This window comes from Saccopteryx bilineata, chromosome X (assembly GCF_036850765.1).
Source record: "Saccopteryx bilineata isolate mSacBil1 chromosome X, mSacBil1_pri_phased_curated, whole genome shotgun sequence".
NCBI lineage: Eukaryota > Metazoa > Chordata > Mammalia > Chiroptera > Emballonuridae > Saccopteryx > Saccopteryx bilineata.
The window spans coordinates 99,415,051-99,435,743 of NC_089502.1; the positions used below are offsets into that span (position 1 = coordinate 99,415,051).

Genomic DNA, 20,693 nt, shown 5'->3' on the forward strand with positions numbered 1-20,693 from the left:
AGTATGGACTACTTAGAAACATTGGGCCAGCCCTGCTAGCCTTCCACACGTCACCAGTTCTGGGATCCAGACCCTCCCCTGTGTCTTCTGCACTAATTCTGGCAGTCCTAGGCACAGGACTAAGTCTCAGGCTTCTGTTCTTGTCACTTGCCTTGGGGAAACCTTGAGGCTCTAAGCCCTAAAATGGGATTCTAGCTCATGGGTGCCCGTCCTGTTTCACCAACAGACACCTTTTATTTACCTTCTCAATTCCACTACTATGGACGAACAAATCAAGCACTGATAAAGTTCTGGCCCTAAAAGAAGACACCTACTTATTTAGAAGTTAATGACCAAAAGAAAGTCCTTTTTCCCACTTATGTTCTCAGAAGGCAGATGGTGTCACAGTTCAGGTGCTGGCCTCCACAAGAATGTGGCAGACAATCGGTGTGTTAACTAGGGTCCTACAGGTGCGGCCTCACCGTGCCAGTTTCTGGCCAGAAATTGGTGCACAAGGTAATGCTAACAGAGATGAGGAACATTAGGGCAGCCATCCTCTCGTCTGACTCCCCAAGAATGCCATATAAAGCTAGAGATAACCCTTAAAAGGGTCCCATCGCATCTCAATATTGGAGGGGAAGCTGACCATTCCTCAGTAAAAGACTCAGTCAATGGAAGAGCAGAACAAGGTCATCCCGTGTCTGGGGTGCTCCAAGACTGCAGGTCTAACAAGTACGCACAAGAGGCGCAGGCAGCCCACACACGCACACACCCCCCGAGGACCAGCCAAGATACCAGGGTCTTGGCCTTCTGAGGACCTGAATTGTCCCCCTTTTGTCAGTAACCAGCTCACACCCCCTGGAGCAGTCTATGATTAATGATCTGATATATTTGAAGGGCCAGACAAATCAATTCTGTGTATGGTGGCTTGGGACCTCTGAGGGCCAAAGGAGTCCTTTCTGTGAATAGGAGGCTGAGAGAACCCTGAGGGGCAGGAAACTTGGTCCCTGAGGAAACCGGGCTGGGCCATCTGGTTCCTACCAAGATGGCAAACAGCACAAACCACCCGTTCCCTTGCAGAAAAGGAACCCTGGAGAAACCACAGAGGGAAACACGAGTTCCAGAAACTAGCACAGCTATGAAGACCTTTGGGAAAATGGAAGGCTTGTCTTTAACTGGCCAATAGTTTGAGTGGCAGATGAAGAGGCAACAAATAGGATAGGTTAGAGATTTAAGTTCTGGCTCTTACCTCTCTGCCATGTTGCCTTGGGAAGGCCCTTGTCTGTCTGATCACTGCAGAAATCATCCCAAGCACTGGGACAGGTGTCCAGGGGATTCATGTCAGGGCACCAAACACCCTGCTGAGGGGAGGACAGGATCAGAGGTAGTCACTCCTCTACCTCTCCCCTCCAGACCGCAGGGCTGGTGGTGACACCCAGGATGATGGCCTCCTCTGACGGTTTGAAGATGAAAGCCCTGCTAGAGGAATTGTCAGGTGGTGTGACAACAGACGGGAGTGAAAGTTCTGTCCTGTGGCTCTGGGCTATCACCCTCTGGCTTATCTCCCCACACATCCCCATCCCCCTTGAAGTCCAGGTGATTGAGCAGTGTTGAGTCTAGCTCTCAGCCATCCCTCAATACATTTTACCAGACAGAACAGCTGTTCACGTCGAGAATATGGGCTCGATCCACTGAGCCATTGGATTTTTTAAAAAGTCCAGCAGTATACATACATACGAAGATTTAGAAATGTTGAAAACGAAAGGGTAACTAGACACTGGGGTAGTATAACTACCTCCAGAGAAAAACAAACCAGATGTATTAGTTGTTACTATATAACAAATTACCTCCAGACTTAACAACTTAAATCAACAAATCCATTTTCTCAGTTTCTGAGGATCGGCATGTGGGGGCAGTTTAGTCCAGTGGTTTTAATTCAGGGTTTATTCATAGGTGTCAGTCATGTTATCAGCCAGAACTGCAGTCAGCTGAGGGTAGGACTTGACTGGAGGACCCTTTGAACATGGCCTACTCATGGGGCTGTTGGCAGGAGGCTTCGGTTTTATACCACCTGAGCCTCTCCATGGGCCTCCGCACAACATGTGGTCCCAGCAAACAGGTGAGAGACTGTGACCAAAACAGAACCACAGTGTCTATTTTAAGTTAACTTCAGAAATTACATTCTGCCTGACAAGACAGTGGCACAGTGGATAGAGCATTGCCCTGGGATGCTGAGGACCCAGGTTCGAAATCCTAAGGTCTCCAGCTTGAGCACGGGCTCATCTGGCTTGAGCATGGGCTCACCAGCTTGAGTGCAGGGTCGCCAGCTTGAGCGTGGGGTCATAGACACGACCCCATGGTCGCTGGCTTGAGCCAAGGTCTCTGGCTTGAGTTCAAAGATGCTGGCTTGAGCCCCCTGGTGAAGGCACATATGAGAAAGCAATCAATGAACAACTAAGGTGCCACAATGAGGAACTGATGCTTCTCATCTCTCTTCCTGTCTCTTTTGAAAAAAAAAAAAAAAAAAAAAAAGAAAGAAATGACATTCCATCCCTTCTTCTGTATTTTCTTGGTCACACAGACCAACCCTAGTCAACATGGGAGGGGACTACGCAGGATGTGAATAGCAGGAGGCAGGGATCATTGGGGCCTATATTGGAGGCTGCCTACTATGCTGGGGGACATATACTATCAAAGCAGAAGTGTTGGGACAGATGAATACTTTTAAATAAGTATAATAGATAACATAAGAAAGAAAACAAGAACAAGAGATATTTTTAAAAAGCTAAAAAAATTCCAAGGTATGAGTATGATGGTAGAAAAAAAAGAAACGGAAAAATACTGAAAATAGAGAATATGACATAAGATATTAGAATTTTTAATAGTAGCCTGATTGGGCAGTGGCTCAGTGGATAGAATGTCAACCTAGGATGCTGAGGACTCAGGTTCAAAAGCCCAAGGTCACCAGCTTGAGCACAGGGTTGCTGGCTTGAGCGTGGGATCATAGACATGACCCCATAGTCACTGCTGGCTTGAGCCCAAAGGTTGCTGGCTTAAGCAAGGGGTCACTAGCTGAGCTGAAGCCCCCTGCTCAAGGCACATATGAGAAAGCAATCAATGAATAACTAAAGTGCCACAACAACAAGTTGATGCTTCTCATCTCTCTCCCTTCCTGTCTGTCCCTGTCTGTCCACCCACCCTCTCTCTCTCTAAGAAAAAAGAAGTTCTAATAGTAATTACAAAAATAGAACACAGATACTCTTTATTGGATTTTTTTTAAAGGTCCAGCAGTATACACAGATACGAAGATTTAGAAATGTTTAAAATGAAAAGATAAAGAAAGGCTATATAGCAAGGGATTTGTAATTAAACTAAGTGAGGGGCCCCTGAAACCCGACAAGAAAAGAAAGATGGGAATATGGGAATTGGCCTAATAGGAATAGAGATATGAACAAGCAATTTACATGAGGAAGCCTAAAATCAAACAAGCACATGAAAAGTACTCAAAATCATTATCATCTTAAATATAAGTCCAAAAAACTAGAGGCCCTGGCCAGCTAGCTCAGTGGGTAGAGCATCAGCCTAGCTATGGACATTCTGGATTCAATTCTTGGTCAGGGCACACAGAAGAAGCAACCATCTGTTTCTCTTCCCCTCCCTCTCCCCCTTCTCTCTCTCTTCTCCCCTCGCAGCCAGTGGCTCATTTGGTTTGGGCATTGGCCCCGGACACTGAGGATACCTTGGTTCATTTGAGAATCAGACCCAGCCCTGGCCGGTTGGCTCAGCAGTAGAGTATCGGCCTGGCGTGCGGGGGACCCGGGTTCGATTCCCGGCCAGGGCACATAGGAGAAGCGCCCATCTGCTTCTCCACCCTTCCCCCTCTCCTTCCTCTCTGTCTCTCTCTTCCCCTCCCGCAGCCAAGGCTCCATTGGAGCAAAGCTGGCCCGAGCGCTGAGGATGGCTCTATGGCCTCTGCCTCAGGCACTAGAATGGCCCTGGTTGCAACAGAGCAACGCCCCATATGGGCAGAGCATCACCACCTGGTGGGCATGCCAGATGGATCCCGGTCAGGCGCATGCGGGAGTCTGTCTGACTGCCTCCCCGTTTCTAACTTCAGGAAAAAAAGAAATTAAGTATGTACATCCCCTGGCCCTGGCTGGTTGGCTCAGCGGTGGAGCGTCGGCCTGGCGTGCGGGGGACCCGGGTTCGGTTCCCGGCCAGGGCGCGTGGGAGGGGTGCCCATTTGCTTCTCCACCCCCCCTCCTTCCTCTCTGTCTCTCTCTTCTCCTCCCGCAGCCGAGGCTCCATTGGAGCGGGGATGGCCCGGGCGCTGGGGATGGCTCCTTGGCCTCTGCCCCGGGCGCTGGAGTGGCTCTGGTTGCAGGGGCGGCGCCCCAGAGGGGCAGAGCATCGCCCCTTGGTGGGCAGACCGTCGCCCTGGTGGGCGTGCCGGGTGGATCCTGGTCGGGCGCGTGCGGGAGTCGGTCTGTCTCTCCCCGTTTCCAGCTTCAGAGAAATACCAAAAAAAAAAAAGTATGTACATCCCCTATAGCCCAGCTATTCTCTGAGTATACATCTTAAAGAAATTTTTGCCCTGGCCAGGTAGCTCAGTTGGTTGGAGCATCGTCCTGATACACCAAGGTTCAACCCCTGGTCAGGGCACATACCAAAATCAACCGATGAATGCATAAATAAGTGGAACAATAAGTTGACCTTTCTCTCTCTCCCTTCCTCTCTCTCTCAAATCAATTAAAAAAGCTTTTAAAGAAATTTTCACACTGGCCCATAAAAAAGCATTTACAAGACATGATTTATTGAAATGGGGTGTGGGAGACAGCCCAGTGTCCCTTGTTGGGAGTACCTAGGGCAGTGCTGGGATTCAAATAATGTAACAACTGGTGCTCTGCACTAATGACCATGTTAATTATAAAAAAAGATACACCGAGCCTGACCAGGAGGTGGCGCAGTGAATAGAGCGTCGGACTGGGATGCGGAAGGACCCGGGTTCGGGACCCCGAGGTCGCCAGCTTGAGCGCAGACTCATCTGGCTTGAGCAAAGAGCTCACCAGTTTGGACCCAAGGTCGCTGGCTCCAGCAGGGGGTTGCTCGGTCTGCTGAAGGCCCACGGTTAAGGCACATGTGAGAAAGCAATCAATGAACAACTAAGAGGTCGCAACGCGCAACGAGAAACTGATGATTGATGCTTCTCATCTCTCTCCATTCCTGTCTGTCTGTCCCTGTCTATCTCTGCCTCTGTAAAAAAAAAACCAAAAAAAAAACAAAAAAAAAAGATACACCGAAAGGTAGTTTAGTGCCTGACCAGGCAGTGGTGCAGTGGATAGAGCGTCAGACTGGGATGTGGAGGACCTAAGTTCGAGACCCCCGAGGTCGCCAGCTTGAGCGTGGTATCATCTGGTTTGAGCAAAGCTCACCGGCTTGGACCCAAGGTCGCTGGATTAAGCAAGGGGTTACTTGGTCTGCTGAAGGCCCACAGTCAAGGCACATATGAGAAAGCAATCAATGAACTAAGGTGTCGCAATGAAAAACTAATGATTGATGCTTCTCATCTCTCTCTCTGTCTCTGTAAAAAAAAAAAAGGTAGTTTAGTATTTCATGCATTTAATGCTTAAATAAGAACAATAAAAGAGGTACACAAAACTAGATTATAAGAGTTTTAAAATATTAATGAAAAGATATAAAATAATACCTGACCAAAAAAATAAAACTGTTATTTAAGATATTTCAATATTGCTTCTTTTCTTAAAAAAAAAAAAAAAATATATATATATATATATACACACACACACACACACACACACACACATACATACATATGGCCTATAGCCTGACCAGGAGGTGGCACAGTGGAAAGAGCATTGGACTGGGATGTGGAAGACCCAGGTTCGAGACCCTGAGGTAGCCAGCTTGAGCGCAGGCTCATCTGGTTTGAGCAAAAGCTCACCAGCTTGGACCCAAGGTCGCTGGCTCGAGCCAAAGGTTACTCGGTCTGCTGAAGGCAACGCGCAACGAAAAACTAATGATTGATACTTCTCATCTCTCCGTTCCTGTCTGTCTGTCCCTGTATATCCCTCTTTCTGACTCTCTCTCTCTGTCTCTGTAAAAAAAAAAATAATAAATAATAATAATAAAATATATATATATATTTTTAGAGAGAGAGAGAGAACGAGGGTGGGGGAGCAGGAAGTATCAACTCCCATACGTGCCTTCACCAGGCAAGCTCAGGGTTTCAAACCAGCGACCTCAGTGTTGCAGGTCAACACTTTATCCACTGTGCCACCACAGGTCAGACCATATTGCTTCTTGATTGGCATCCTCATTTTCCATTTTTTTCACCTATGGACATTCACCTATGGACAGAATTAACATTACTACTAGCACTTAGAATATGCTGTTGCACAGATGAACGTTAAAAAAGAACAAGGAATGTAAATTTGTGATTTCCACTTTGGGCGGCTGCCCAGGCACCCACCTAAGAGAGAACCCTGATTACAAGTGCCATCTTCACAATTGATTTGTCAAACTCAACAAAAAAGTAGATATCAGTTCTGCCTAACTGGTGCAAACTAACTGAATCCCACCACTGACCTAGGGCAGGGGTCCCCAAACTGCGGCCCCCTGAGGCCATTTATCCGGCCCCCGCTGCACCTCCGATAGGGGCACCTCTCTCATTGGTGGTCAGTGAGAGGAGCACAGGATCCATCCTCATCCTGTGCTCTGGGAGTACTGTATGTGGTGGAGCCACAAGCGCAGCATGGCTCACGTACAGTACTACTTCCAGTGACGTGGGATGCACACATCACGGCTCCGGAAGCGCGTCATATCACTTGTTATGGCTAGCAGTGACAAATATGGAACCGGACATTGACCATCTCATTAGCCAAAAGCAGGCCCATAGTTCCATTGAAATACTGGTCAGTTTCTTGATTTAAATTTACTTGTTCTTTATTTTAAATATTGTATTTGTTCCCATTTTTTTTTACTTTAAAATAAGATATGTGCAATGTACGTAGGGATTTGTTCATAGTTTTTTTTATAGTCCGGCCCTCCAACGGTCTGAGGGACAGTGAACTGGCCCCCTGTGTAAAAAGTTTGGGGACCCCTGACCTAGGGTGATGGTAAAATGATACAGTGTATATACACATTGGAGTTTGTTGCAACCATTAGAAGCAACATATAGATTAGATGCACCCATAATAACACAGATGAATCTTAACATAATGCTGATTGGGGGCGATACACAATGACACTACCATTTACTTTATTATTTTTTAATATTTTATTATTTATTGATTTTAGAGAGAAGAGAGAGATAGAGAGAAAGGCAGGGGTGAAAAACAAGTGGGAAGCATCAACTCGCAGATGCCTCTCACATATGCCTTGACCAGGGAAGCCTAGAGTCTTGAACCAGCGACCTCAGCATTCCAGGTCAACACCTTATCCACTGCACCACCACAGGTCAGGCGATTTACTTTAAAAGGACAAACAAGCCTGACCTGTGGTGGCACAGTGGATAAAGCATCGACCCGGAACACTGAGGTTGCCGGTTTGAAATCCTGGGCTTGCCTGTCCAGGCACATATGAGAGTTGATGCTTCCTGCTCCTCCCCCTTCTCTCTCTCTCTCTCTCTCTCTCTCTCTCTCTCTCTCCCCCCTCCCTCCCTCTTTCCCCTTCTCTCTCTCCTCTCTGAAAAAAATTGAATAAATAAAATCTTAAAATAAAATAAATAAAAGGATAGACAAAAATGAAGACTTTATACAAACTGTTGGAGGAGGAGAATGATAATTGGGTGCAGGAATAAAAAAGAATAAATAAAATGAAGGGCTTTGCATGAAACAACAATAACAATGTATCATGAACTGTGGAATATGACCAGAGGTCAGGCACTGTGAAAGGCAAACAAGTACCTTTTATTTATTTATTTATTGCATGAAGCTCAGATTCTCTGAGGATTATCTAAGACCAGTATGTATGTGGACAGTATGAAATCTGTTCAAGTCCATCCTGGGCATAAGAGGTCTGAATATGACAAAAGCCAGAGAAGTTCGTTTTGAGGATGGATATGATACTGTACTAAAAAAAAGTTAACAAATCTAGTCTGTATTGGGGGGCTGTCCCTTAGAAAGCTGGACAAGTCCATTCAATGGATGAGAAATTTAGACTTTAAGGGCAAACTAACCCATTCCTCTTGGATGGGTAGCTCAGAAACGAAGTCTGTTAAATCTATTTATTGCAAGGTAACTCAGATACTCTGAAGGCCACACAAAATTGTGGGTAGTGAGCAAAGACACACCTTTCTTTGAATAAGTCCACTGTGTTTGTCAAAGTCCTTGCTGTGGATCAAGAGCTTAGCAACCCTGAGTAACAGCAAAAATTGTTGTGTAGAAACAAGAGTGCGGCGTGAACATGGAGAAGCAAAAGAAAACAAGGAAGTATGCGACCATGAAGCGAATGCTTAGTCTCAGAGACCAGAGACTGATCGCCAAGGATCCAAGATTTGAACGATTACCGATTACCATGCACACACAAAGGAACCTATGCAGATGACTGCTTAGTACAGAGAGTAACTCAGCACAAGTGCTACATTGTAGCCACAGTTGTCCCTGACCTTAAAGGAAGAATCAGGAAGATCCCTGGCGTTCCCATCATGTACATTTCTAACCACAGGTACAACATTGAGCGGATGCCAGATGATTTATGGAGCCCCTCGATTCTAATATCCATACTTTTATTTATTTATTTATTTATTTATTTATTATTTTTTTGTATTTTTCTGAAGCTGGAAACGGGGAGAGACAGTCAGACAGACTCCCGCATGCGCCCGACCGGGATCCACCAGGCACGCCCACCAGGGGCAATGCTCTGCCCACCAGGGGCGATGCTCTGCCCCTCCGGGGGGTCGCTCAGCCGCGACCAGAGCCACTCTAGCGCCTGGGGCAGAGGCCAAGGAGCCATCCCCAGCGCCCGGACCATCTTTGCTCCAATGGAGCCTTGGCTGCGGGAGGGGAAGAGAGAGACAGAGAGGAAGGAGGGGGTGGGGGTGGAGAAGCAAATGGGCGCTTCTCCTATGTGCCCTGGCCGGGAATCGAACCCGGGTCCCCCGCACGCCAGGCCGACGCTCTCCCACTGAGCCAACCGGCCAGGGCCCTAATATCCATACTTTTAAAAGGCAAAGTTCCTCTGCTTACCTTCAGCCAGCTCTCTTTTCTCAGTGTATGAAACATGCTCCGGCCTGAGTTATTGCTCCCCTCACCCATTTGCTCTGTTATGAGCTGAGTGTGGTTAAATACACTCACTCTTTGATGTTATGTTGAAAATAATATTTTGTGTCATTTTTAAATTTGTTGCATCTTTTTATAAATGAAATGACTGCTCACAACTTAAAAAAAATTGTTGTGTAGACTGGGATTTACTTTCCTTGCGGATTGGAGCATTTTGCAGAAGGCACCTCAGGTAGTCTACGGGCAGGGAAATCAAAGGCTGGCTTCAGGAGACTGTCAGATAAAAATAAGAACTGAAGTCTGTGCCTGACCAGGGAGTAGCACAGTGAATAGTGCATCCACCTGGGACACAGACAACCCAGGCTCAAAGCCACGAGGTCACTGGCTTGAGCCCAAAGTTGCTGTCTTGAGGAAAGGGTCACTAGCTCAGCTGGAGGGCCTCCCCCTCAAGGCACATATGAGAAAGCAATCAATGAACAACTAAGGTGCCATAATTACAAGTTGATGTTTCTGATCTCTCTCCCTTATTGTCTGTCCCTCTCTCTAAAAAAAAATAATAATAATTAATAAATAGCTAAAGTCAAATAAAGAACCATGACACGCGGCTAGATGTTGGGCACAGAGAAGAAAATGTAGAGGTCAAGATTAGACACTGATAAAATGTAGGATCTATAAGGGTGATGATGTCAGGTTAAGTAGGGGATTAAACATCAGGCCCTTGGGGTAGAAAACACAGGGCCCTCCAGAAATATGAGGCTAGAGGACTAGAAGGTGAAGGAATCGGAGGTTATCAGAGGACGGTAATTATGTCGTCAGAGACCTAGAAAAAGACCACTGAGATAGTGAGAAAATTGTTGGAACCAATGGGGAAATGACGTCAAGGAAGTAAGGGCAGGATTGCAAAGGAATATGAGAGCGAAAAGGTTCGTGAGCATAGGATGCTTACGTCATAGTGCCCCGACCACAAAAAGCTCGCCTCGGTTCCCGGAAGCATGCTGGGGCGCTTCACTTCCTTTGCCCTGGCGTCCATTCCTCCCACCCCGCCCCTCGCTGGCCTCAGCCAATGAGCCCGTGCGGGGGGGGATATTCAGTGACGTGTACACTACGTACGCTTTATTAAGCGTCTTCCCGCGCGACAACCTCCTCAGTCGTTCTGCTCTTCGGTGGTAACTCTCCATCTGCCTCTTTTACTTAACTTACAGGTAAGCGGTTTCTGATTTAAGGAGTGGCCTCTGCTCGTCTCACTGCTGTGCGCCGCGTCGGCCTACAAGCAAAGCCTACAAGTAGGAAGAGTAGCGGCCTCGGACACGTAGCCTTAGGCTTCTTCGGGGCGGGCGGGTCCCGTGCTCCGAGGTCAAACTTTTGGTTTGGTGGGAGACTGACGCGCTGTAGTAAGTACGAGGAGCTCCGGGAGCGGTTGGCGGCGTTGGTGGCGGGAGTGACCACGCGGCGGCCGAGACCCGCGGCGGGGTGGGGGGAGGAGAGGCGGGCCGGCTTTTTTCCCCACGTGACTGCCGCCATCTTGTTATGCGGGCGCAAAGTGAACGCCTGGCTGTTCTGGGCCTGCGCGGCGGCACAAAATGACGGGCGTGGTGGCAAAAGATGTGGGCATGCGCGAGGAAGCCCTCAAATGGCTACCTCGCTGATCTTTCGCCATAAATTTCGTCTTTCTGGCCTGCCTTCTTGGTTTCTCCTTAGTTACGCTTTATATTTAGTTTCTCGTGTCTATTTTCTGTTCTCTCTTTTGTCTTTCTCTCTTCAACCTCTTCCTTCTTCAGTCTTTCTCCCTCCCACTTCCACTGTTCTTTCATCCTTTTCCATATCCTCCCCACAGGACTCAAATCCATTGCTATGTCTTCTGAAGAAGGGAAGCTCTTCGTTGGAGGGCTCAACTTCAACACCGATGAGCAGGCTCTGGAAGATCACTTCAGTAGCTTCGGGCCAATTTCTGAGGGTAAGACGTGGGCCAGATCCATGATAGGGATGGTGACAGGAAGTCTGCTGCCCTTGCGTTTCAACAAACGTTGTGAAGTCAGGGCCCCAGGTCTTCATGTTTTGCTCAGGTTTTGGAAAAGGATACTTTTCTTTATAAATGATTTTTTAGAGAAAGACATGCTTTGTTGATTCACTTATTTATTACTTGACTCCTGTGTGTGCCCTGACCAGGAATCGAACCCTCAACCTTGGCATATTGGGAGGACATTAGCCATCTGAGCTATCCAGCCAGGGTAGATCTGATAACTTAATGGAGGATTAGTGCGTGGGGGTCCGTTCTCTACCTGATATATGTCATTTTTTTCTTACCTTTTTATTCCTCCAGTGGTCGTTGTCAAGGACCGGGAGACGCAGCGATCCCGGGGTTTTGGCTTCATTACCTTCACCAATCCAGAGCATGCCTCAGATGCCATGAGAGCCATGAATGGAGAGGTGAGGCCTTCTACCTGCATTAGGGGCCCTGTCCCCATCTCTACCACTTCCACCATTCTTTCTGTTTTTCCCTCTGTGTCTGCTAGGGGCAGCGTGGCCACCAAGCCCCACAGTGCCCACTCACAGGAGCGTGACTGCCTTCTGTTCTAGGGGGTGGAGGGCAGCGGCAGACAGAGCCGGGCTTCCTGGGAGGCGACGACTGGTCCTGCATGAGGCCGAGAAGCCACCCGTGGATTGTTGACCTGCCCTGGGCTTAGGTAGTAGAGTCTGCAGACTGCGGGCCTGGCCCGGAGAGGACCTCGTGAGTCTTCTGGGATGGACTCTGAAGCCTCAAACCAAGAGAGGTGTCTATCTAGCCCTAATAGTCGGGCAGCTTAGAGGAGTGGGGAGGAGGACTCACCTGAGTTCAGTCAAGATGTAAGTAGTAGCAGGGGAACACGGTGGATTCAGGTCATTTTGTGGGATTCTATAGCTCCTGATAAGGCCATTCTGGTCGAAGGAGCTTGTCCTGGAACATGGCACCCAGAACCTGGTGCCCAGTAGGAGTTTCTGGGCTCTTAGGCCCACCTGCCCTGCCCACTCTTTCCTCACCGCTTCCCTGTGTGACCACCAACCAATCCTCTTTGTGTCTCCTCACCTAGTCTCTGGATGGTCGCCAGATCCGTGTAGATCACGCAGGCAAGTCGGCCCGGGGAACCAGAGGGGGTGCCTTTGGGACCCATGGGCGTGGTCGCGGCTACTCTAGAGGTAAGTATAAGGGTAAGTTTGATCAGGGTGTGCAGGGGAGAGCCAACTGTTACTGGCCTATGTCTGGACAATTGCAGTTTAAATCTTTCTGCCATAGGTGGTGGGGACCAGGGCTACGGGAGTGGCCGGTATGACAGTCGACCTGGAGGATATGGATACGGATATGGAAGGTCCAGAGACTATGGTGGCAGGTGGGTTCTCGAGGGGTTGGGACACTCTGGTGGTCCTGCTTTTATCTCCTTAAGAGCTGGACTGCCTTAAGTATATAAGTCACTGGTGTTGCTAGTGTTTGTTTTACAAGTTGTGTCAAAACTGGAAAAATATATGAGCAAAATTTGAGTTATGTGTAATGTATTAATTGTAAGATAATTGCAGTATGTGATAACTATTCTTTATTATACTCTGTTGGTATTAGCATTTGGTGTGATTTAGCATGCTATGTGTAAATTATAATTATGTGGTTTCTATGTTTGTATGCTTAAGATACTCAGTATACATATTAAAGTTTGTAAAACGTAAAATGTGATGGGATGTGTAAATACAGTTTGCAGTATTGTCTGTGGGTGTCTTAATACATTCCTGTAACACTTGTATTTTTTCCCAGAAGCCAGGGTGGTTATGACCGCTACTCAGGAGGAAGTTACAGAGACAATTATGACAACTGAGAAGAGGCATGCACACCTAATGTAGGTGAGACGTGTATGTTGTCGTTGAACAGGCCTCTGCCAACCAGCTTTCCCATGTTCCTAGCCCTTTCTTTCTGCCTGTACATACCTCACTTGGCCCACTTGACACTATTCTTAAGCCTCCCTTTCTCTCAGGTGCCTGTCAGGGCTCGTCTGCTTGGCAAGGGGCAGGGGGGGTATCTGAAAAACGTCTACCCTGTAATCTGCTGTGCATGGAGATGTGCTCTCTTTGTTGTCAATCTAAGTATATATATATCCTTAAACCCCAAGAGTTGTGTCAAACTGTTCCTAACATGAGAATTCTTCTTACTGTTCTCAGATACACAAGGAATAAAACTTCTGATCCAGGATTGTCCTTCCAAATGGCTGTATTTATAGGGTTTGGGAGCTGCACTGAAACATCTGTTTTAATACACCAACTTCTATTTTTGAACTGAGCTCCCAAGGTAGCTTGTTAAAGACCTTTTAGGAAGCTCCATGTATTTTTAATTTTTTTCCTCCCATTTAAAGACAATTCTGGGACATTTGTTGTCTGGTATTTTTCCAAGTTTTGAGTTTGATCTCACAGGATTGGTTCTGGACACCCCCCTTAAAAAAAATGTTTGACCAGACTGATATTCCCCCCCAGAAATAGTGTATCTAGGGACATCTAAAAACTCATACAGTGTTTATTATGGTTAGGAAATTTCCAAATGCAACTAAGAAACGAAGAACAATTACTAGAGGGGTTTTTTGTTATGTTTTTTTTTTACTGAAGATCACTGCCCTGATAATATAGAATTTTCTTAAAATACTTGTGATTGTCATTTTTTTTAATACTGGAAGAAAAAATATTCTGTTGTGTTTCATGTAGCATTTAGTATGTCCTTCATGGAGCTGATTAAAAAGATAAGACCTGAAAATAAATCTATTGGTACTGCTTTTTCCTTACTCATCCAGTGTAATTTAAAAACAGGAAGATTGGGAAGGGTGGCTTTGAGCAAAGAATTCAGTTGGGGGAGCAGGGATTGCCGAAGGGTAGGGCCTCAAGTTGGGTCTGGTTTAGGTATACAGACACCTCAGGCATACTATGGGTTTATTTCCACAACAGAGCTGTAGTGGAGCAAATCTCACTGGAAAGTGAGCCAAATTAGATTTTGCTGCTTCTGAGCTGTTGGACTTGTTTGTATTTTTAAGTGAAAAACTGGGAGGCAGAGAGACAGACTGCGATGTGCCCAACTGGGATCTACCCGGCAGGCCTACTAGGGTGCAACATTGCCCATTTGGGGCAGTGCTCCTTTGTAGCCAGAGCCATTTTAGTGCCTGAGGCAAGGCCATGGTGCCATTCTCAGTTCCCAGGGCCAACTTTGCTCCAATGGAGCCCTGGCTGCTGCTGGGGAGGAGGAAAATAGAGAGAGGGGTGGGTGGAGAAGCAGATGATCACTTATGTGTGCCCTGACCAGAATTCAAATCTGGGATATCAACATGCCGGGCAATGTTCTACCACTGAGCAACCGGCCAGGGCCAATGAGCTGTTTGACTTTAGGTGAGTCATTTAACCTGTGTACTTCAGCCTCTTGGGAATTGAACATTTTTTCTGTTGACGGTAATGGGCATATGCAACCATTGACGACAGTTGGCCAAGCCCTCAGGCACAGGAATTCAGTGGTAAGGTGGCCTGGTCCTGGATTTGTTTTGTTTTTTTTATTTTACCTCTAGCTGTTTGTGAGGCTTCCACCTGACCAAGTAGCAACAGATTACAAGTTCCAGGACAACCTAAATGGGACATTACATTTATGTACTGATTAAGTCCTCTCAGTATATACATTGGAGCCCTCCCCAATGTCATGGTTTTGGGAAGGGGAGCCTTTGAGTGGTGACAGGTTAAATTAGGTTATAAGGGCAGGACCCTTACAACGTTAGAGGCAGCTTGTTTCCCCCCTCGGCTCAGAAAATCTTCCCTTGAGATAGGCTGGAGAGAAATCCGAAGCATCAACATGGTAGCTGCATCACTTTTCATTGTTTCTCATACACTGACTCGGGAGCTCAAGCAGCTATTTTTGTGGTCAAGCTGGCAACCTCAGGTTTTAGAACCTGGGTCCTCAGTGTCCTAGGTCAACACTTCACTGTGCCACCACTGGTCACAAAATAAGTTTTGTTTATAAGCCACCCAGTTTATGGTACTGTTAGCCCAAAACTGACAGTGTGGGTCCCTTTATTGTGAGTGCTAGTATCGGCAGCCTGCTTCCCAGGTCGACTAGTTATTTTGGGACAGGCCCCAAGGGCCCTTCTAGCCGGTGGTCCTGCCTAACCCACTGTGTAAGGCTCAGGTAAAGGCATTGTGGCTACCTTGTGAGGAGGGGCTCCTGCTCCCTGCAATTGGTGTAAAGTGTCCTCAACCCCAGTGTGGCCTGAGACAATCTCACAATCAACTACTAAGTTCCTGCAACAAAATGGTCCCATGAATGACATCAGTCAAGACCCTAAGTAACATAGACCTCGACAGTTTGATCAACTTGCTCTGCTCCTGGTTTGGAAAGGTTCCTTGTAATGCATCCCAGGGAGGCCCAACTTCTCACTGCTTATTTGTTCTAGGAAATGGGGCCTAGAAAAATCACAGTTGGTTTTCTCTGGCACCAGAATTGCTGATCAGTATAATTCCCACACAAGACCCTGCTGGGATAGCTAGGTTGGTTAAAGGGTCCTGATACACAAAAACTACAAGTTCGATCCCTGTCAGGGTACATACAGGAATAGACCAATGTTTTTGTTTTTTGTTGTTTTATTTACAGGGACAGAGAGAGGAATAGACAGGGACAGACAGGAATGGAGAGAGAGATGAGAAGCATCAATCAGTTTTTCGTTGCAACGCCCTAGTTGTTCATCGATTGCTCTCATATATGCCTTGACTGCGGGCCTTCAGCAGACCGAGTAACCCCTTGCTCAAGCCAGCGACCTTGGGTCTAAGCTGGTGAGCATTTTTTTTTATTTTTTATTTTTTTTTGTATTTTTCTGAAGCTGGAAACTGGGAGACAGATCCGCATGCGCCCGACCAGGATCCACCCAGCACGCCCACCAGGGGACGATGCTCTGCCCATCCAGGGCTTCCCTCTGCTGAGAGCAGAGCCTTTCTAGCGCCTGAGGCAGAGGCCACAGAGCCATCCCCTGTGCCCGGGCCAACTTTGCTCCAATGGAGCCTTGGCTGTGGAAGGGGAAGAGAGACAGAGAGGAAGGAGAGGGAGAGGGGTGGAGAAGCCGATGGGCGCTTCTCCTGTGTGCCCTGGCCGGGAATCGAACCTGGGACTTCCACACGCCAGGCCGACGCTCTACCACTGAGCCAACCGGCCAGGGCTAGCTGGTGAGCATTTTTTTTTTTTTTTTTTGTTCAAGCCAGATGATCCTGCGCTCAAGCTGGCAACCTCGGGGGTCTCGAACCTGGATCCTTGGCATCCCAGTCCAACGCTCTATCCACTGCACCACCGCCTGGTCAGGCTTTTGTTGTGTTTTTTTTGTTTTTGTATTTTTCTGAAGCTGGAAGCGAGAGAGACAGACTCCCGCATGTGCCCAACCGGGATCGACCCGGCACGCCCACCAGGGGGCGACATCTGCCCACCAGGGGGCAATGCTCTGCCCCTCCGGGGCGTCCTCTGTTGCGACCAGAGACACTCTAGCACCTGGGGCAGAGGCCAAGGAGCCATCCCCAGTGCCCAGGCCATCTTTGCTCCAATGGAGCCTCACTGCGGGAGGAGAAGAGAGAGAGAGGAAGGAGAGGGGGAGGGGTGGAGAAGCCAATGGGCGCTTCTCCTGTGTGCCCTGGCTGGGAATCGAACCTGGGACTTCTGCACGCCAGGCCGACGCTCTACCACTGAGCCAACCGGCCAGGGCCTTGTTTTTTTTTTTTTAAGACTTCATTTTAGGAGAGAGAAAGACTAGAAGCAAAATACAGTAACTCCCATATATTCCTTGACCAGGCAAGCCCAGGGTTTCTAACTGGCAACTTTGTTCCAGGTCAACACCTGATCTACTGTCACTTGACCTACTGTGGCAGCACAGGTCAGGCAACATCAATGTTTCTGTGTCTCCCTTCCTCTCTAAAATCAATACATTTTTCCCAGACAAAAGTGCCTATTCTCTGCTTTGGTTACCCAGGATCTCATTAATGTGCATGTTTCCCAAGAACCCACTGAAATCAGAAACTCCCAAACACTCAAAGGTATCTTGAAAACCTGTGTCCCAAGGCCTGTGAAGACAGACCCCCCCCCATACACCTGAAATTTTTTTACTTAACTGAGAAAGAGAGGAAGGGACTGAGAAACATGGATTGTTGTTCCACTCATTCATGTATCCATTGGTTGATTTTTTAAGAAGAATTTATTTATAGCTTGTTTTTTTAATTTTTATTTATTTATTCATTTTAGAGAGGAGAGGGGGAGAGAGAGAGAGAGGAGAGACACAGAGAGAGAAGGGGGGAGGAGCTGGAAGCATCAACTCCCATATGTGCCTTGACCAGGCAAGCCCAGGGTTTCGAACCGGCGACCTCAGCATTTCCAGGTCGACGCTTTATCCACTGCGCCACCACAGGTCAGGCTCCATTGGTTGATTTTTTAAAAATTCAGAGTAGAGAGAGAGAAGGGGGGAGGAGCAGGAAGCATCAACTCCCATACATGCCTTGACCAGGCAAACCCGGGGTTTCAAACTGGTGACCTCAGTGTTCCAGGTCGACGCTTTATCCCACTGCGCCACCACAAGGCAGGCCATTGTTTGATTCTCATATGTGTACTTACCAGGGATTGAATACTCAACCTTGACATGTTGGGATGATGCTCTAACCAACTGAGTTACCTGGTCAGGGTTTGAAAATACTTTTCAAGATCTGAATCTTATATCAAAAGCTATCACAAACATCCCACAGACCATCCCCCCACTTCAAGGTCAAAAAAAGCCCCCAAGCCTTGCCCCTCCCACCCCATGTGAACTGAAGCACTGTTTTCAGACCCTGCTTCCTAGCTTAATTTCTTTGCCTCAGGTTCAATGTGTGTAAAATGGTAACAGTGCCTAACAGTGCCCACCTAATGGTGGGGTTCAGGGTGTTAAATGCAACATGTGTAGAACAGGGTAGGTCTCCCCACCTTTGATACTACCTCTACACTCTTGACCCCATTCTAGATGTAGGGGTGTAGAAAACTTTCAAATAGCTTTTTAAAATAAGATGCTGTGAATACTTTAGGTATGCAAAAATAATTTTGGATAAGGATCAGTAGCCAGTGTTCCTACCACTCCTGTGCTTATCAAGACAAAACATGCCACATGCCCGCCCAGCTGCATACATCTTCCATCTCCCACCCTTCCCGAGGCTGGCGGAAGGACCCTGGTCCCTTGGAATTCAGAGTGCCCCAAGATCTGAAACACCAAAAGGGATTTTTTTTCAAATTTGGTCACAGGCCTTAACTGAAGCTTTTCATAATCTTTATTTTTTACATAGAGGGTTTGTTTGTTTGTTTGTTATTGATTTGAGAGAGAGGCAGGGAGAGAGAAAGAGAAACATCAATTTGTTGTTCCCCTTAGTTGTGCATTCATTGGTTGCTTCTTATATGTGCCCTGACTGGGAATCAAACCTGCAGCTTCGGCATATCAGGACAACACTAACCAACTGAGCTACCCAACCAGGGTCCATAATCTTTATTTTTCCCAGTCAGTGTGAATATACATACAAGAAACTGGAGCAATATCAGAGGTTATGGAGAGCATCCTTGGGTCCTATGGCAGGGGGCGGGGTCTTCAATACAGGGACCACACTAAGAAAATTTTTTTCTTTTTCTCTTTTAGAAAATTAAGGTTTCTAAATTGTTTTAAAAAACATTTCGCCTGCCTGGCCTGTGGTGGCGCAGTGGATAAACCTTCAGCCTCGAATGCCAAGGTTGCCGGTTCGAAACCCCGGGCTTCGCCTGACCTGTGGTGGCGCAGTGGATAAAGCGTCAACCTGGAACACTGAGGTTGCCGGTTCGAAACCCTGGGCTTGCCTGGTCAAGGCACATATGGGAGTTGATGCTTCCTGCTCCTCCCCCTTCTCTCTCTCTCTCTCTCTCCTCTCTATAATGAATAAATAAAATCTAAAAAAAAAAAAAAAAAAAAAAAAAAGAAAGAAACCCCGGGCTTCCCTGGTCAAGGCACATACCGCAAGCCAGCAATGAACAACTAGCCTGAAACAACTATGAGTTGTTACTTCCCATTCCATGTTCCCCTTTCTCTCCTGTCTCTGTAAAATCAATAAAGTATTTAAAAAAAAAAAAAAAAAAAAAAAAAAAAAACATTTCGCCTGACCTGTGGTGGCGCAGTGGATAAAGCGTCGACCTGGAATGCTGAGGTCGCCAATTCGAAACCCTGGGCTTGCCTGGTCAAGGCACATATGGGAGTTGATGCTTCCTGCTCCTCTCCCCTTTCTCTCTCTCTCCTCTCTAAAATGAATAAATAAAAAAAAAGTAAAAGGAAGAGACATTTCTTTTTAAAAAAATTAATAAAATAAAAAACATTTCATAGTGGTGGCACAGTGGATAGAGTGTCGGACTTGGATGCGGAAGACCCAGGTTCGAGACCCCGAGGTCGCCAGTTGAGCGCGGGCTCATCTGGTTTGAGCAAAAGCTCACCAGCTTGAGCCCAAAGTCGCTGGCTCAAGCAAGGGGTTACTTGCTCTGCTGAAGGCCCGCGGACAAGGCACATATGAGAAAGCAATCAATGAACAACTAAGGTGTCGCAACGAAAAAACTGATGATTGATGCTTCTCATCTCACTCCGTTCCTGTCTATCCCTCTCTCTGACTCTCTCTCTGTCTCTGTAAAAAAAAGAAAGAAAAAAAAACATTTCATAGCATTGTCCTGCATAATTTCTAATATGCCATCAAGTCAATTTTTTAAAATTTATCTTTTTAAGAAAGAGACAGGAAGGGAGAGAGATGAGAAGCATCCACTCATAGCTGTGACAATTTAGCTGTTCATTGATTGCTTCTCATACGTGCCTTGATGGGGAGGGGCTCCAGCTGAGCCAGTGACCCCTTGCTCAAGCCAGCGACCATGGGGTCATGTCTATGATCCCACGCTCAAGCTGGCAACCCTGCGCTCAAGCCGGATGAACCCACGCTCAAATCAGCGAGCTCAAGGGTTTGAACCTGGGTCCACAGTGTTCTAGGCCGATACTATATTCACTGTGCCACTTCCTGGTCAGGCAAATTTTACACTCAATTTCAAACTTTTTAAAAAAGATTTTGTTCATTTTAGAGAAGTGGGAGAGAGAGAAAGAAGGTGGGGAGGAGCAGGAAGCATCAACTTCCATATGTACCTTGACCAGGCAAGCCTAGGGTTTCAAACTGGCGACTTCAGTATTCCAGGTCGACACTTTATCCACTGCGTCACCACCAGATCAGCCAAATTTTTTTGTGTGTGTGACAGAGACAGAGAGAGGGACAGATAGGGACAGATAGACAGGAAGGGAGAGAGATGAGAAGCATCAATTCTTTGTTGCAGCACCTTAGTTGTACATTAATTGCTTTCTCATATGTGCCTTGACTGGAGGGCTACAGCATATCAAGTGACCCCTAGCTCAAGCCACTGACCTTGGGCTCAAGCTGATGAGCCTTGCTCAA

The 20,693-nt window shown here is 47.1% G+C and overlaps 1 protein-coding gene across 8 annotated transcripts; it reads left to right on the top strand.

Moving 5' to 3' along the window:
* Nucleotides 1–10,278: 10,278 nt before the first annotated feature.
* On the top strand, nt 10,279–18,987 carry RBM3 (RNA binding motif protein 3). 8 transcript variants are annotated; one of them, XM_066249678.1, is made up of 7 exons: nt 10,279–10,420; nt 11,053–11,172; nt 11,539–11,645; nt 12,287–12,392; nt 12,490–12,583; nt 13,000–13,082; nt 18,884–18,987. In XM_066249678.1, the coding sequence occupies exons 2-6, from the start codon at nt 11,070–11,072 to the stop codon at nt 13,055–13,057; spliced, it is 468 nt and encodes a 155-aa protein (XP_066105775.1). In that variant the 5' UTR covers nt 10,279–10,420; nt 11,053–11,069; the 3' UTR covers nt 13,058–13,082; nt 18,884–18,987. The 8 variants fall into 8 exon arrangements, with proteins under 8 accessions (XP_066105775.1, XP_066105771.1, XP_066105776.1 ...); XM_066249674.1 differs by having other exon boundaries at nt 12,997–13,082; nt 18,884–18,985; XM_066249679.1 differs by having other exon boundaries at nt 13,000–13,078; nt 18,884–18,977.
* Nucleotides 18,988–20,693: the final 1,706 nt, after the last annotated feature.

Coding starts and splice junctions, on each gene's coding strand:
- RBM3 (XM_066249674.1), top strand. CDS start 11,070: ATGTCTTCTGAAGAAGGGAAGCTCTTCGTTGGAGGGCTCAACTTCAAC. Junction 12,393..12,489: donor TGGTCGCGGCTACTCTAGAG/GTAAGTATAAGG, acceptor TTTCTGCCATAG/GTGGTGGGGACCAGGGCTAC. Junction 12,584..12,996: donor TCCAGAGACTATGGTGGCAG/GTGGGTTCTCGA, acceptor ATTTTTTCCCAG/AAGCCAGGGTGGTTATGACC.